Source organism: Corvus kubaryi, unplaced genomic scaffold (assembly GCF_017639235.1).
Source record: "Corvus kubaryi isolate FWS band 111438036 unplaced genomic scaffold, C.kubaryi_AGA036_p1.0 137, whole genome shotgun sequence".
In the NCBI taxonomy this organism is placed as follows: domain Eukaryota; kingdom Metazoa; phylum Chordata; class Aves; order Passeriformes; family Corvidae; genus Corvus; species Corvus kubaryi.
Genome location: NW_024580671.1, coordinates 26,844,326 through 26,857,586, shown reverse-complemented (window position 1 = coordinate 26,857,586; position 13,261 = coordinate 26,844,326). Strand labels below are relative to the sequence as shown.

At 36.5% G+C, this 13,261-nt stretch overlaps 1 protein-coding gene across 10 annotated transcripts in view; it reads left to right on the top strand.

Moving 5' to 3' along the window:
- TAFA5 (TAFA chemokine like family member 5) overlaps window positions 1-13,261 on the top strand; it is a 525,365-nt gene that overhangs the window by 114,459 nt on the left and 397,645 nt on the right. The window contains exon 1 of one of the 10 annotated variants that reach the window (XM_042018265.1): window positions 10-392. The exons of the other annotated variants lie outside the window; for them this stretch is intronic. Coding sequence (XP_041874199.1) covers window positions 302-392 — 91 coding nt within the window. The 5' untranslated portion in view covers window positions 10-301. Of the gene's footprint in view, window positions 1-9; window positions 393-13,261 lie in introns of those variants that run through there. 10 annotated transcript variants of the gene reach the window in all.

Here is a 13,261-nt window from a genome sequence, read left to right as displayed (position 1 = left end):
GCCGGCTCCCTGCCCCCGCCGCCGGCTCGGCGCGGCTCGGCGCGGCTCCCGCGGAGACGGAGCGCTGATTCATGGGGCCCCGCGCCGGCTGCCTCGGCGAGGAGAGCGCGGCGCTGCCGCTGCCCCCGCGTGGGGTGTGAAGCCCCGGCCCCTCCTCCGCAGCCCCGGGCTCGCCCGCCCTGCTCGGGAGTGTGGTCCCTGCCGGGAGCCGCCGCGCCTGGCGCACAGAGGGAAGCGTTGATGCATCGCTGTGGAAATTCATTGTGTGACTTTCTGGGTATTTACTGAGTTTCAGACCGAGATGCAGCTCTTGAAAGCTTTATGGGCACTAGCAGGAGCAGCGATCTGCTGTTTTCTTATATTTGTCATCCACTCACAGTTTCTTAAAGAAGGTAATTGTATGTGCATGTCTACATATCCTGTTCTTTAATACTAAGATCTTTACGAGGTGCCTTAATTATTTTTACTGTTTCCAGTATGTTCTATTTACAGCAGTGCTTCCACGCTATTTTTCCTTTCCGTTAAAGCCTTCTCAGTTTTGTTGCTTTAGATAATAGGTAGGCTTAGACTTACATCTTTGGTAAATGTATATATTATATATATATAAATATATATATATATGAAATCTGTATGATGTTTATATTCGATGTTTTAGCTGACATTTCATTTCTTTATGGGGCATGTATAGTGTATAGAAAATATTTGTTGCTATCAGATGACCACAAAACAGTAGTCATCATGGGAATATTAATAAACCGAAAAAAACCCTTACCAAGTAAACGTCTTATTTTTATACCAAATCAATAGGCATCCTTTTCCTCTTCCTTATTCAGTACATTTTCAATAGATGGCACTAAAGTTCTATGGAAAGGGCAGGGCAGAGCAAATCCTGGGCATTCAGCATCTTCCTTCTCCTCATTGCCCCGAAACGGGAAAAGGCCTTTGCGTGTCTTCAAGGATCCTGTTTTTTCCACCTTGTGGTCAGAAAATTGTGATTACAATTTACAGGAGAAAATAATTTGGATTGTGGGACAGGCTTTCCTCTTTTCTTTTTTTTTTTTTTTTTTTTCTTTTTTTGTTGCCTACTTGAATTGGGTGGAAAAAATATGTTTGATTAAATGAGTAGAGGGATTTTCCTGGGGAGTAGCCCTTGTATTGCTCCTTTTTTGTTTTGTTTTCTTTCCTCAGGAAATTGGTATTTTCTTTTTTTTCCACTACTGCTAAAGTAATTATTCCATTTGTTACTTGTATAACAAACTGTAGTCTGAGATTCAAGTGTGACTCTTGAGAAATGTAAATATATTGGGTGGTGTATGGTGTATGGGAAAGTCCAGTCCTGTTTTTTAAGCAGTGTTAACGAAGATAACACAACAATACGGGGGTTTTGGTGAACCAATATTTTCTTTTTTACCATTGTAATATAGTTGAGATTATAGCTGGAGGAAAAAGGAGCCAAACTCAGCTTGAAGTGCTGGGTGTGTAAAGCAGGGAGAAAACTTTTTTGTGACTGGGACAAAGTTTCACTCAAGGCTGGGCAAAGTGACAGCCTGGCAAACACTGAAGTATGAGTACTGATTTTAATTTTCTGTCAGTCCAAGAAAAGCATGAGACTATGTTTTCACAGATTTTTTTTTTTTTTTTTCTGAAATTAATAAATGCTGATTTGCCTGGTCTGGTTAATTTAGAAGCATTACCCAGATACCTTAAGTGCTAAAGGTTTCTCCTTTAAGAAACATACCCATGCTGTAATTGCATTGTGTGCAATGCCTCCCACATAGTGACTTATTTAACATTCTTTTTAAATGCTCAGACAACTGTACTTATATATATCTGTCTAATGACATGGCCTGTTTTGAGGAGATTTTGCAGAATTTCAGGCTATTTTTTTACACTATTTACCATTTTACTGCTTTTTTTCTTCTTCAGTCTTTCAGGGTTTCATGTCTGTGTTACTGTAAAAAATCCTTAAAGGAAGAAGCATTCTGTCTCACTTAAAATATTTCATCCTGCCTTGTAGGAATAGAAAGCTGACAAATTATTTTAGAAAGACAGAAACCATGGCCGTACATGAAGGACTTTTAACACATTTTACATTCTCCAGCAATTATAACCATTCTTAATGTGGGCTGCAGAGAGCAAACTGAAGCTCTTTAGCTTGTTGGATAACTTAATTACATCAGTTTGTTTATATTTGTTCTTGAAACATTTCTGCTTTCTTTAGCAATGAGAACTATATCCTGACTGTAAATTGCATGTACTGGCATAGTTGTCAGACTTTTCTTGACAGGTGCTAATCTCCACAATAGCATTTTGACCCTTTCCATATAATTACTTCAGCAGTGTATGTTTTCCTTCCTCCTTGTAGTTTCAATAAGGACACTGAGTAGTTTAGTGGAGTTGAATGAAAGTCTGCATGGTACAACTGAGTGTTTTTCTTTATGAAGAGCTTTTAAAATATCCAATAAAAATGAATGGTTTAAGCATAAGATATTTAAATGAAGGCATATAAGAGAATTAGTTAACATTGGATTTAAGCTATATATTGTAAGCAGTTTGCAAAATAAGATTTACATTTACTTTTTTTTTTTTTCATGTTAAAACCTGGTGTTTTATTTTACTTTCAGTAAGAAAACAAAGAGAAAAAGTGTGAGGAAAGAAGTAGCAAATAATTTAATCATATGCCTACCACATTTGTTTATTAAGTAAATATGTATAAAGGATACATGTGAGATTACCTCACTACCTTCATAAGACTTGAAGTAGTTTTCTGATGTCAGAGTTATCCATTTACATTATAATTTTATAAAAAGTTAGGAACACTATGTCTCATTGCACATGATGTTAGATTGTTGATTTCCTGGCAAAAAGATTAATTTCCTATTGGATCCTAATGAGCTACATGGGCTTGCTGTTTGTAACTCAGCTGTGTGGTCGAATTCCTAAGTTAAATGCTTGGACATTTTAATTTGATTATTGCTTGTGCAGAAGGATAATTTCCTGCTGTCCCAAAGAACATTCAAATGAGGCACCAGTTTGACTAGCTGGATCAGATTAGCTGATAACACCTGTCTCCTGAGACAAGTTGACAGTACAAGTTCATACACCAAGCATCTCTTTTGTATGCAAGACAATTGATTTAAGGTGAATGACATGAAAAATTAATTAAAGTTCAAACCTAATTTATTAATGCATGCTCTTCCCATTTTTGCATGTTTTGTAATATTTGCTGTTTATTAATTTTTCCAGAGCTAAGTTTTAACAGAAAACTGACATAATCTTCACTTCATACAAAATTATATAATTACTACCTGTCTTTTTCTGTGCTGATTTTCCTTTTACTCACTTGGAGTTACTGATGGTATCTGGTATGTTAGGCTGTTATGACCTATTAACACAATGTATTTTTATAGTTTCAGTTTTACTGCATGGCTATTGTGTGTAGAACTTCCATGATGTCCAGCTGAAACTTATTACCAGAACCAAATTCTCCTTCAGTCCCATTCATAAATATGAGATTGTATGTTGCAACAGTCAACTGAATTTTTTTTCATAAACAATGTTAATTTCATGTTAATTTAATTTTAGTTCCTATGCTGAAGGGGCCCTGTCTTAATTCTTAGATATTTTTATATACATTTGTGAATTGAGGCAGTTTGGTAGTAGCATTACATTGCTGCCATATAAATGGTGCTAAGAAACAATGAATGCTTGTTCTGAGATGAGTGGGAAAGAGCTGTTTAAATGTCTATTTTCATGAATATGTTTTTTTCAGGAAGTAAAGAATTGGTGACACAGGGTGCCATTTTTCCACACTTAGGCTTTTGTGTGGAAATACAGGTCGTCCTGTGGCTAATCCGTTCCCCTATGTCCAATCTGTCCTTCAGTGTTTCTAAAAGATGAATAGAGCTGTGAACCCAGAAAAGGGTATTGTGATATATAATTGCAGTCCCATGGCTGTCTGATCTTCCTGCAAAGCAGTTTAACATACTCTAGTCAGCTGCAGTCGGTATGAAGGAGTGTTTGATATTTCAATATCTAAACTTTTTGCATACACTATTGAAAATTAAAAGTAGCCAAGTACATTCACTACCCATATCTGGGTTTTAAATGATTCATTATCTATTATTGTTTAACACATTATTCAAAGAGAAATGAAAAATATTTGAGTTTATGTTACACCCCATGAATTGTGGGGACTCCTTTGCTCCTGACAAGGACCTCTTTCCCGTTGTTGAACATTTTAACCATTCAAACACAAATATTAACCAATAATGGGGAAAGGTAAAGGATACAGTTTCTAAATGTGTCTTTGAATCTCACAGAAAGTAGGGCAGTTAGGGAGTAAGTTCAGATGGGTATGTGTACATGGCAGCCAGGGTGTGTTACAGCCCTGCATATACTATAAAGCTTCGTTTATGTGCTGATTGCTCATTAGGAGATAGAAATGTCTTATTTATTAAAAGGTGCATTGATTTTTTGAATGGTTTAGGAGATTACGGTGATGTTAGCCTTATTTGGAGAGGGACTACACAGAAGCATAGAGTCAGTCTCAAGAATCTTGCATAGAGGATTGAAATATTCTGATCCCAAAACCATATTCTTAATCCGTTGGGTAGATGCTCAGTAGTAAGCTCTGTAAAGTAGCGTGATTTTCTGTTGATACACTGCAGTAATTAAGTAGAGACAAGAGAATTCCAGTACTTCTTTTATAACCAGATGATTATGGCTAAAAACCAGAATTTAGTATCATTTGTGCAGATTTAATGTATACTTATATATATCAATAAGGTAGCTGTTTAGCACATTTTTCACAATTATATTTTCTTTCTTTTGCCTTGGACAAAAATTAGCAATTGTTGGTTACACTTGTAGGCACTTCTGTGTCAATCCTATTTATAGGAATCAGTGTCACAATAGTGAAAAATACTACAACAATATACTATTGCACTTTTAAAAGAGTGCATATTGCACATAATGACTTGGTTAAGTTTTATACTTAATGTCTTTTTTCTGTCACATTTTATACAGATTTAAATATTTTAGCCTGCTCTAAAAGTACAGGAAAAGCTTTATGCATGTTTTTGTTTTTAACGTGTACATTTTGACACTGACAATAATAAGGCACATATTCTATTTAGCTGTGTAACCCCAAGCAACTCTGCTACTCCTCTGCTAATGTTTGAAAATGTCTACTGACAGTATACCCAAGATGATTTTTTAAAGAGCTTTCTGTTCATATAACCTGATGGCTTGAGGAAGCTGGTATTGCTAATGTTTACTGCTGTGTAAAACATTTTGAGGAAAGGAGTTCTTCTAAAGTTCATCTTCTAAAATGTTTTGAGCCTTTGGCCCTCAAAATTTTCCTAGAAAGTATTTGAATGTGACTTAGTATGACAGATAATATTGCCAGCCTTTCATTTTTCTTTTATCTTTTAAACATTAAAAAATACTTGAACCAGTTAAGCATAGAAAGATGATTGCTTTTAAGAATGTGGGAAGAAAAAATTTTGGTTTCTTTTACAATTATTTTTTCAGTTTGCCCTTTTATGCTTTACCTGTGTCTCAAAACAGTAAGATACCTTGCATACCAGATGTGCTGCATATGTTACCTATATATAGTAAAACTGAGTTGAGGACAGTGTGTCCCAGCTGCATGCTTCCTGAAGGGTTTGTTACATTTAATGCACTGTAGTATAATTTTTTGTACTGTCTATCTTCCATACATTTTTGGGGGGATGTTGTGAAGAGGCAGCTATGAACGATATTATCAGTGCAGGACATCAGGGTAGAGAGAGGCATAGAATGCAGAAGTGGAAGGTTTATTCTTCCCATCCAGGAGACAAAATTGGCCGTTGAAAAGCCCTAAGCTTGAATAAGGGCTACATAGGAAAGAAAATGTGAAAGGTATCCAATCTTTCTTTGTATTTTTTATATGGTTTTATGGCAACCAAATAGAATTAAGACCCAGTTCAGTGGCTATGTGATAGTGTGTGGCACACTGGAGCTGCAGAAAAATGAGAAGAGATCCTGCTTTGAGATAAAATAGCTTTGTACTTGAAATGTTTTGACGTTTCCAGTCCGTTGTTGTTTTTTGTTTCTTTGTTTGTTTTTTCAATAAGATTAGAGAGCTATAGCAGTGAAAGGAAGCAATGCAGACAAATTTCTCAATCATTTTCTTTTCAGGGAGGCAGGAAAGGTTTTCTCTATGTGGCGTCTGCTGTGCTGGGATGTACCAAGAGGGGGAGCCTGACAGGTTTTCTACCCACGGGAGGAAGCTTTGAAATAGTCTTTCACTTTGGGTGTTTAGTATGAACGACTTGCATGTCTTCACAGGGAATTGCACCATCGATGGTATAAACCTACTTTTCTCGACTGAGCACCTTAAAAAAAGCCATTAGTAAGAGGTGTTTCAGTAGCCTTTTTACGATTGCCTGTTTTCATAGCCCAGGAGCACAAGTGATGAATTATTGACCTTTCTCAGCATTTATCAGCACTACCTGTTCCTAAAGGCAGTACTATAGACTGATGTGAGTCACATCATACAAAAGTGCATGCTTTTTAGATCTGTTTGTTAATACTTACTTCTCTCATTTCTTAGAAGGCATACACTGAATCAAATATTAAACTGCCAAAACAAGACACACACAACTGAGACTTTTGAAGCTGAACTAAAAAGGCCAAGTGAAAAAAACCCAAAAAGATGTATTTAAAAATTGAGTTCAATATATATTGCTGAGAAAAGCCATATTTTTTTAAATTCACTAGTCAAAATAAAGATAAAATTATTCTCTTTGCACATATATTTTAGAAAAGTTTTTTATAATCATATGAAAAAAACACACAACACAATTGTACTAGTTAAAATAACAGTATTTGTTGTCTGGGAGTATTTAAATATCCCAGCTGGAATTGGTCACTCAGCTGAGTATGACTGACCAACTGGGGTATCTATTCCATGCAATATCTTCATTTTAGCAAAGATTTGTTTTTCTTAGAAATTATATCCTCTTGCTACTTATAACCCATATTGATAGTAGGTTCTGTTTAATAACAAAATCCTATTATTTGCCTAAATGTACTTTCTATGCTTGTTCTAGAAATCCAACACAACATAATGAATCTGCCTATTCATTATATTTTACCTTTGGCACCACATCAGTTCACAAGTAAATCTTACTCAGAACAATAGATCTTCCAACTAATTTTTGTTAGTCTTATGAAAAGCAATGAGTAACATGTTTGGAGTATGTCCAAACAGCAAATTAACATATAAATATCTAATACAAATATTTTCTTAAAGCAGACAGTGTACTAACGTGTTTTCATATGAGGATGTATTTTTTTTTTGATGATATAAAGGAAAGGAGATTGTATTAATTTACCAGGTGAAAAAAATTTATTTGTAATAGACAACTATTTTCTGGAGCTCAGCTTCTTTCTAATGTGCCACAAGGCTATGGGGTGTTTCAAAATCTGGATGTTTAATTGCAGTCACACATGAGAAAAGATTAAGTTGATCCGTAGGAGAACAAAGGGAATAGCTAAATCTTTAGGAGATATGACCTAGAAAAAAGAACTAAAGACACTAGTGATACCAAGTTTAGAGAAGAGATTACTAGTATGATAAGAGATGTCAGTGGGTAAAATTCTACCTTGAGAATACTAAACCATCCTTTCTGTAAAGTGGGAAGATCACAAGAAACAATGAATGCTAACTGATTTGAGGGAAATTTAGGCTAGACATTGGGAAAGGTTGCAGCAGGACAGATTTGTGCTGATGCATTAGGGAGGACTTGCCATTGGCAAGAGCAGTTAAGCATTGGAGTAGATTTTCTTGAGAAGTTGTGGAATAGGAGAGTTTTATTTTCAGATTAAAATGTTGGGAACAGTATTCTTAAGTGGAAGCAGACAGGTGGACTACGTGACTTCTTAAAGTCCCTTGAAGTCTGATTCTCCAAAATGTGCGCTTACCTAAAACCTTCAAAGGTGAAAGATATTTAAACATCTAAATTTAGGGCAATTTTCTGTTGACCGCCGAAGTGAATAGGCTCATAAGAAATTATCCTAAGATCTGAAAGTATCAGAGAACAACAACAACAAAAAAATCTCAAGAAATCAGCCAGTGTTTTAAGTATTTTAATAGTTAAATCATACCTTTTTTTTGAGTTGCAAATGTAATTTAAAACAAAAACAAACAAAAAAAGGGAACAGAAAATATAATGATTCATGTAAATAAAGATCCCTTTTTAAGTACTGTTTATGTTGCAAGCTATTTTGGACTCAAAGATGTCCTGAATCAGAACCGTGCTCTGTTTGTGCTTCTTCATATGCAAAGAGCAGTGAAACAGGGATATTAGTCTAATTCACATTCTGGTATTTCTTACAAGATGAGGATTTGTGTTAAGGATTGTTTGTTTCTGCCAGTCTGCTCTTGTTACCCCAGCATGTGAAGGGTTTATATCCAGGTTACCCTATGGCTACTCTGACCTGTGGTGGAGGAAGCACAGAACCCGCCCCACAACAGGGTGAGCTGCAAATGGCTTTGTAAAGTTCTCTATTATCATGTGCCCGTTTTGTGCCATGGGTGATTGAAAGCTTTGTGTTCATTGCAGTCTGCAATGGTGTGTATCTTGATGCAGTACTGTCCAATTTTTATGGTGTTTGTATAGTTCCAAATCCAGTAGCAAAAGGAGAATTAGCAAGTTGTGCTGACAGAAATGCTTGTGGGTTGATGTAAGGATAGGGAGAGATCACTCACTAATTCCCATCACAGAAAAATTCTTCTTAACAAATAATTAATTCAGGGAATAATTAATTTAATTTATTGCCAATGAAAATCAGAGTAGGGTCACAAGAAACAAACCCAAATCTTAAAGCACCTTCACCTCATGACTTTCTTCCTGGGCTTCACTTTGCTCCCAATTTTAATTCCTTCTCCCCTGAGTGGTACAGGGAGATGGGGAAGAGGAGTTGCAATCAGTTAATCACACATCGTCTCTCTTGCTCCTTTCTCTTCATACTCTTCCCCATCTCCAGCATGGGGTCCCTCCTATGGGAGACAGTCCTCCACAAGCTTCTCCAGCGTGGGTCCTTCCATAGGGTTAGTCAACCAGGAACAGATTGCTGCAGCGTGGGCTCCTTTCTCCCTGGGCCCACAGGTCCTGCCAGGAGCCTGCTCCATTGTAGGCTTCCCATGAGGCCACAGCCTGCCTTGGGCATCCATCTGTTCCAGCATGGGGGATCTTTCAGAGGCTGCAGGGGGATTTCTGCTCTACTGTGGATCCTAATGGACTGCTGGGGGACAGCTGCCTCACCATGGTCTTCACAGCAATCTCTGCTCTGACGCCTGGAGCACCTTCTTCCCCTTCTTCACTTGGTGTCAGCAGGGCTGTCTGTTTCTCTCACATATTTTCAATCCTCCTTTTTGAATGCTGCTGGTGTTGCATAGATTTTTTTTTTTACCCCCACTTCTTAAGTATGTTGTCCCAGAGGTTCTGTCACCATCACTGATGGACTCAGTTGTGGCCAGCGGTGTGTCCATCCTGGAACTGGTTGGCATTGGCTTCCTTGGACACAGGGGAAACTTCCAGCAGCTTCTCACATGAGACATCCCTAAAGCCCCCCAGTCTCTCCCCAAACATTGCCATGCAAACTGAATATATTCGTAGTCCACAGCTTGTGCTTGGAGCAAGTTCTGTGTGGAATTTTTTTGTGTCTATGGAACAGTTATGCACTACAGAGTTGTTCTACTTAGAGGTGTAGAAGACCTGGGTACTAGTCATTGTTTTCTTGAGCAGCACTAACATTTCTTAAAAGACAGGAAATAAGAAAGTTTTCAGAAGCTACTGTATTGCAAGTTGAAATTCCTTTGTCCCTTTACACTAGGTTTTGAAAAAGCACTTGCATTTTGTGTACTTTTGTGCTGACTGCTAATTAATCCTGACAATGATGTTATATCTTATTGAAATTTGCTACTGTTTTTATTGTATTAAATTACATTTTTTTTCTGCATTATTCTTTCAGTACAAATTTATGGCTTTAAGGAAGGAAAAAACCAAACCTCTGCTCCATTATTCAGAGTTGTACATGTTTTGGAGATGTGCGTTGTGAATCTGGGAATAGATTTAGCCTCAAGGGAATCAAACAGTTATTTGAAATGGTCAATGCTTGGGTATCACCTTGCTTACGGCTATGAACTAATTGAGATTAAACTAAAATGGTTGTGAAGATGCTTTCTTTTCTTGTGCATCGGCAGGTTCCATTATCTTTTAATCCTTTAAAAGTATTATTTAGTCATTAAGAAAAATGAATGCCCTTTTTTATTCCTCTTTTGTTCTAGCTTTTGCCTTTGTTTTTATAATACATGCTGGTAGATGAAGTAAAGAGTCTTCAGCTTCATTTATTGTGAAAAAATCTTGTAACTGTTTTAAGCGTTTTTGTGTACTTGGCTATAAAACTATATAGATTGTACCAGATGCTGCCTTATCTTATTTTATAGAATTATAATAGATGCTGATGAGTTTTAGATGCAAGCCTTTAAAGATAAAAATCACTTTGCTGTGTGTTATTTTCTTTGGTAACATATAGTAACGGCCCCATGTTGTTGAATCTTTTCACCATTCTATTATTTTGATTAACATTTTAGTAAAACTTTTTGTATTTTAATATTCTAATAAGTTCTATGTCTTCTCTAAAGACTACTAAAACACTAAACATGTATTTTAGCTCTTATTTAGCAAGTAGTGGAAGGATTTTCAGGTGGGCTGAAGACCCAAGAACGCCCATTATCTGCAATTAGAGACTGTATGATAAAACATGGGTTGAGCATTTTCTTGGCCATGTCCACTTCCTAATTTAATGTCAAGGCCCAACAGATTTATTATAATTACTGGTTAATTAACAACTAGACAAATATCCTTTTGTTGTGAGATATAGACATCACTTGTAGTGTTAAGTATTTATAAAAAAAGGCATTATATGCTTAATTAGCAGCAGCTTTTCCTTTGTGTTGCACTTTTGAGCACAAAAGCATCTTGCAAACCACTCGTGACTTTTCACTTTTAACTGAACTTAAACTTTGGTAACAGCCTTAAGAAAGTAAATCTGTAAGGTATGAATGTTGAGGGGAGCAATGTGATTGATATTAGGAATGAAATTTTGTCTCCTTTGAAATTGAAGCTGAACTTCTTGCTATTTTCATTTATGCTCCTGTTTTAGCTGTGCTGGGCAACATTGAGGTTTTGCTTTGGTATATTTCTGCCTTGGTTTATTGACTTGGGAAAGTGTTCTTTCCATCTGTAAGGTGTGTGAGGTAAATGCCTTTGGAAGATAATCCCTACTGAAACTCTTTTCAAATCAACTGATTAAAGCCTGTTCTTAACTGGGAAGGTTCTGCTTCACACTACAGTTCATTGTCCCATGCTTGGGCACTCCAGCTCCTGATGACAGTGTTTTCTGATGGTAAAGCAAGGTTATTTTCCTTATTCCACAGACCCTAAAAATTATGGCTTTTGTGCAACTACATGCTCCAATGCAGTGAATTATTAGTGTCAGTAGTGCTTCTACTTAATTAGGCACTTAGGCCTTATCTAGAGCTGGAACTATATCCTTGCAGTCACTTAACAAATCTAGAGATGCTTGCTGTTCACAGAAGAAGTGCAAGAAAAAGATTGTTAAATTATACATGAGCAAGTAGTTAAAATAACAGAAGTTATGAAATATCATTTCTCCTCAGTCTCTTCACAGGCATAATGCATTTCTTCATCTAGAATTGCTGAATTTCTTTAGTAGTTCTTGTCTACTTTTAGTTTCTGTCTTGCATGCTCTCCCAAGAGAATGCAGCTTCATTCTGTGCACACACGTGGGAACATGGACAGAAAAGGAGATGGTTAAGGGATCTCTTATGATTCTGAACACCATGCTTTTTTCCCGTAGTTTTTAGGCTCTCTTAGAAGTAAATTCCATGCTCGCTCTGCCTGTGTGCTTGTATAACTATAAGTATAGCCTTGACCGTCCCTCTACCCATTATAAAATTGTTATGGTCTAATTTTTAGTTTAGAATACGGCTGGCTGCATGATCTGTTTATGCCCAGTTTACTGGGCATTAGGGTTTTGTGTATTAGATAATGAATTACCATTATCCTGATTTAATTGTGTTAGAATATAGTCTGATTTTTTTTATAGTACTGGCAGAGAACAGGGACTTTGTGCCCTTTTTCTAATTCATTCACCTTTGGTGATGACTCGGTTGCAAACTTCCAGACAACTGGTCCCTTGGGAAGACAGCACAGATCACAGAATCATAGAGTGATTTGGGTTGGAAGGGACCTTAAAGATTATCTATTTCCAACCCCCTTCCATAGGCAGGGACACCTTCTACTAGACCAGGTTGCTTAGATGCCCATGCTGGGGAGACCAAATTTTATATGTAGCTAAGCTCCTACTTTTTCATATGCATTTTATTGTATTGACATGTTTTAAAGTTTTCTTCTTCACTTTTGTGAGCTCCATTATGATAAGAGCTAAAATGTATTAGATTTATAATAATTCTTAATATTAAACCCAGTTCATAGAAATGATGCATGTTTCGTGATGGTGTAAAATGAATTGAAAGTCTCTATTTGTTACTGGTATTTTAATGAGTAGATTGGAAATTATTCTGAGTTCACAAGTTGAGATTTGCAAGTCTCTTTTTCAGCAGACAAGAAATGAGAGTCAAATTTGAAGGAGTAGCTTTTCTGTCTGATTCATTTTAATGCTATGACTCTCTGACATGATGATAAAGATGTCAGATCTATCTCTAGGCTTACATAATTCCTGTAATGTTCTCTGTAAAGGGAACTGCAGACACCTGTGCATCTTTAGGCAGACGGTTTCTTGAATTCAGTAAGTCTTTCCAGTACTAGAGAGGCATATTGAAACACAATTTTCTTCATAAAAAAACCCAGAAAAATCATACTTTCTTTTCCAGATTTTTTAAAATCTCTGTTAAGAAAAGAAGAAAAAAACCCAAACCAACACTAAAATGGGTTTTCAGTGGAATTAGCAGTAAAAAAAGCAAGAAAAGGACTGAAATGTGCAGCATATTTTCATTTTCTAGAAGTTTATAATTGTAAAAGTCAAAGAGAGAAACCTTTTCCATAGAACTCATTTGTTTGATTGCTTTCTCCTGCACTTATTTATTGTTGCGGTTTAAAAGTCAAGGTTAAGCAGAGATGTGCTTACAGTGATTTAATCCCAACTTCTCACTGTAGCTTCATCT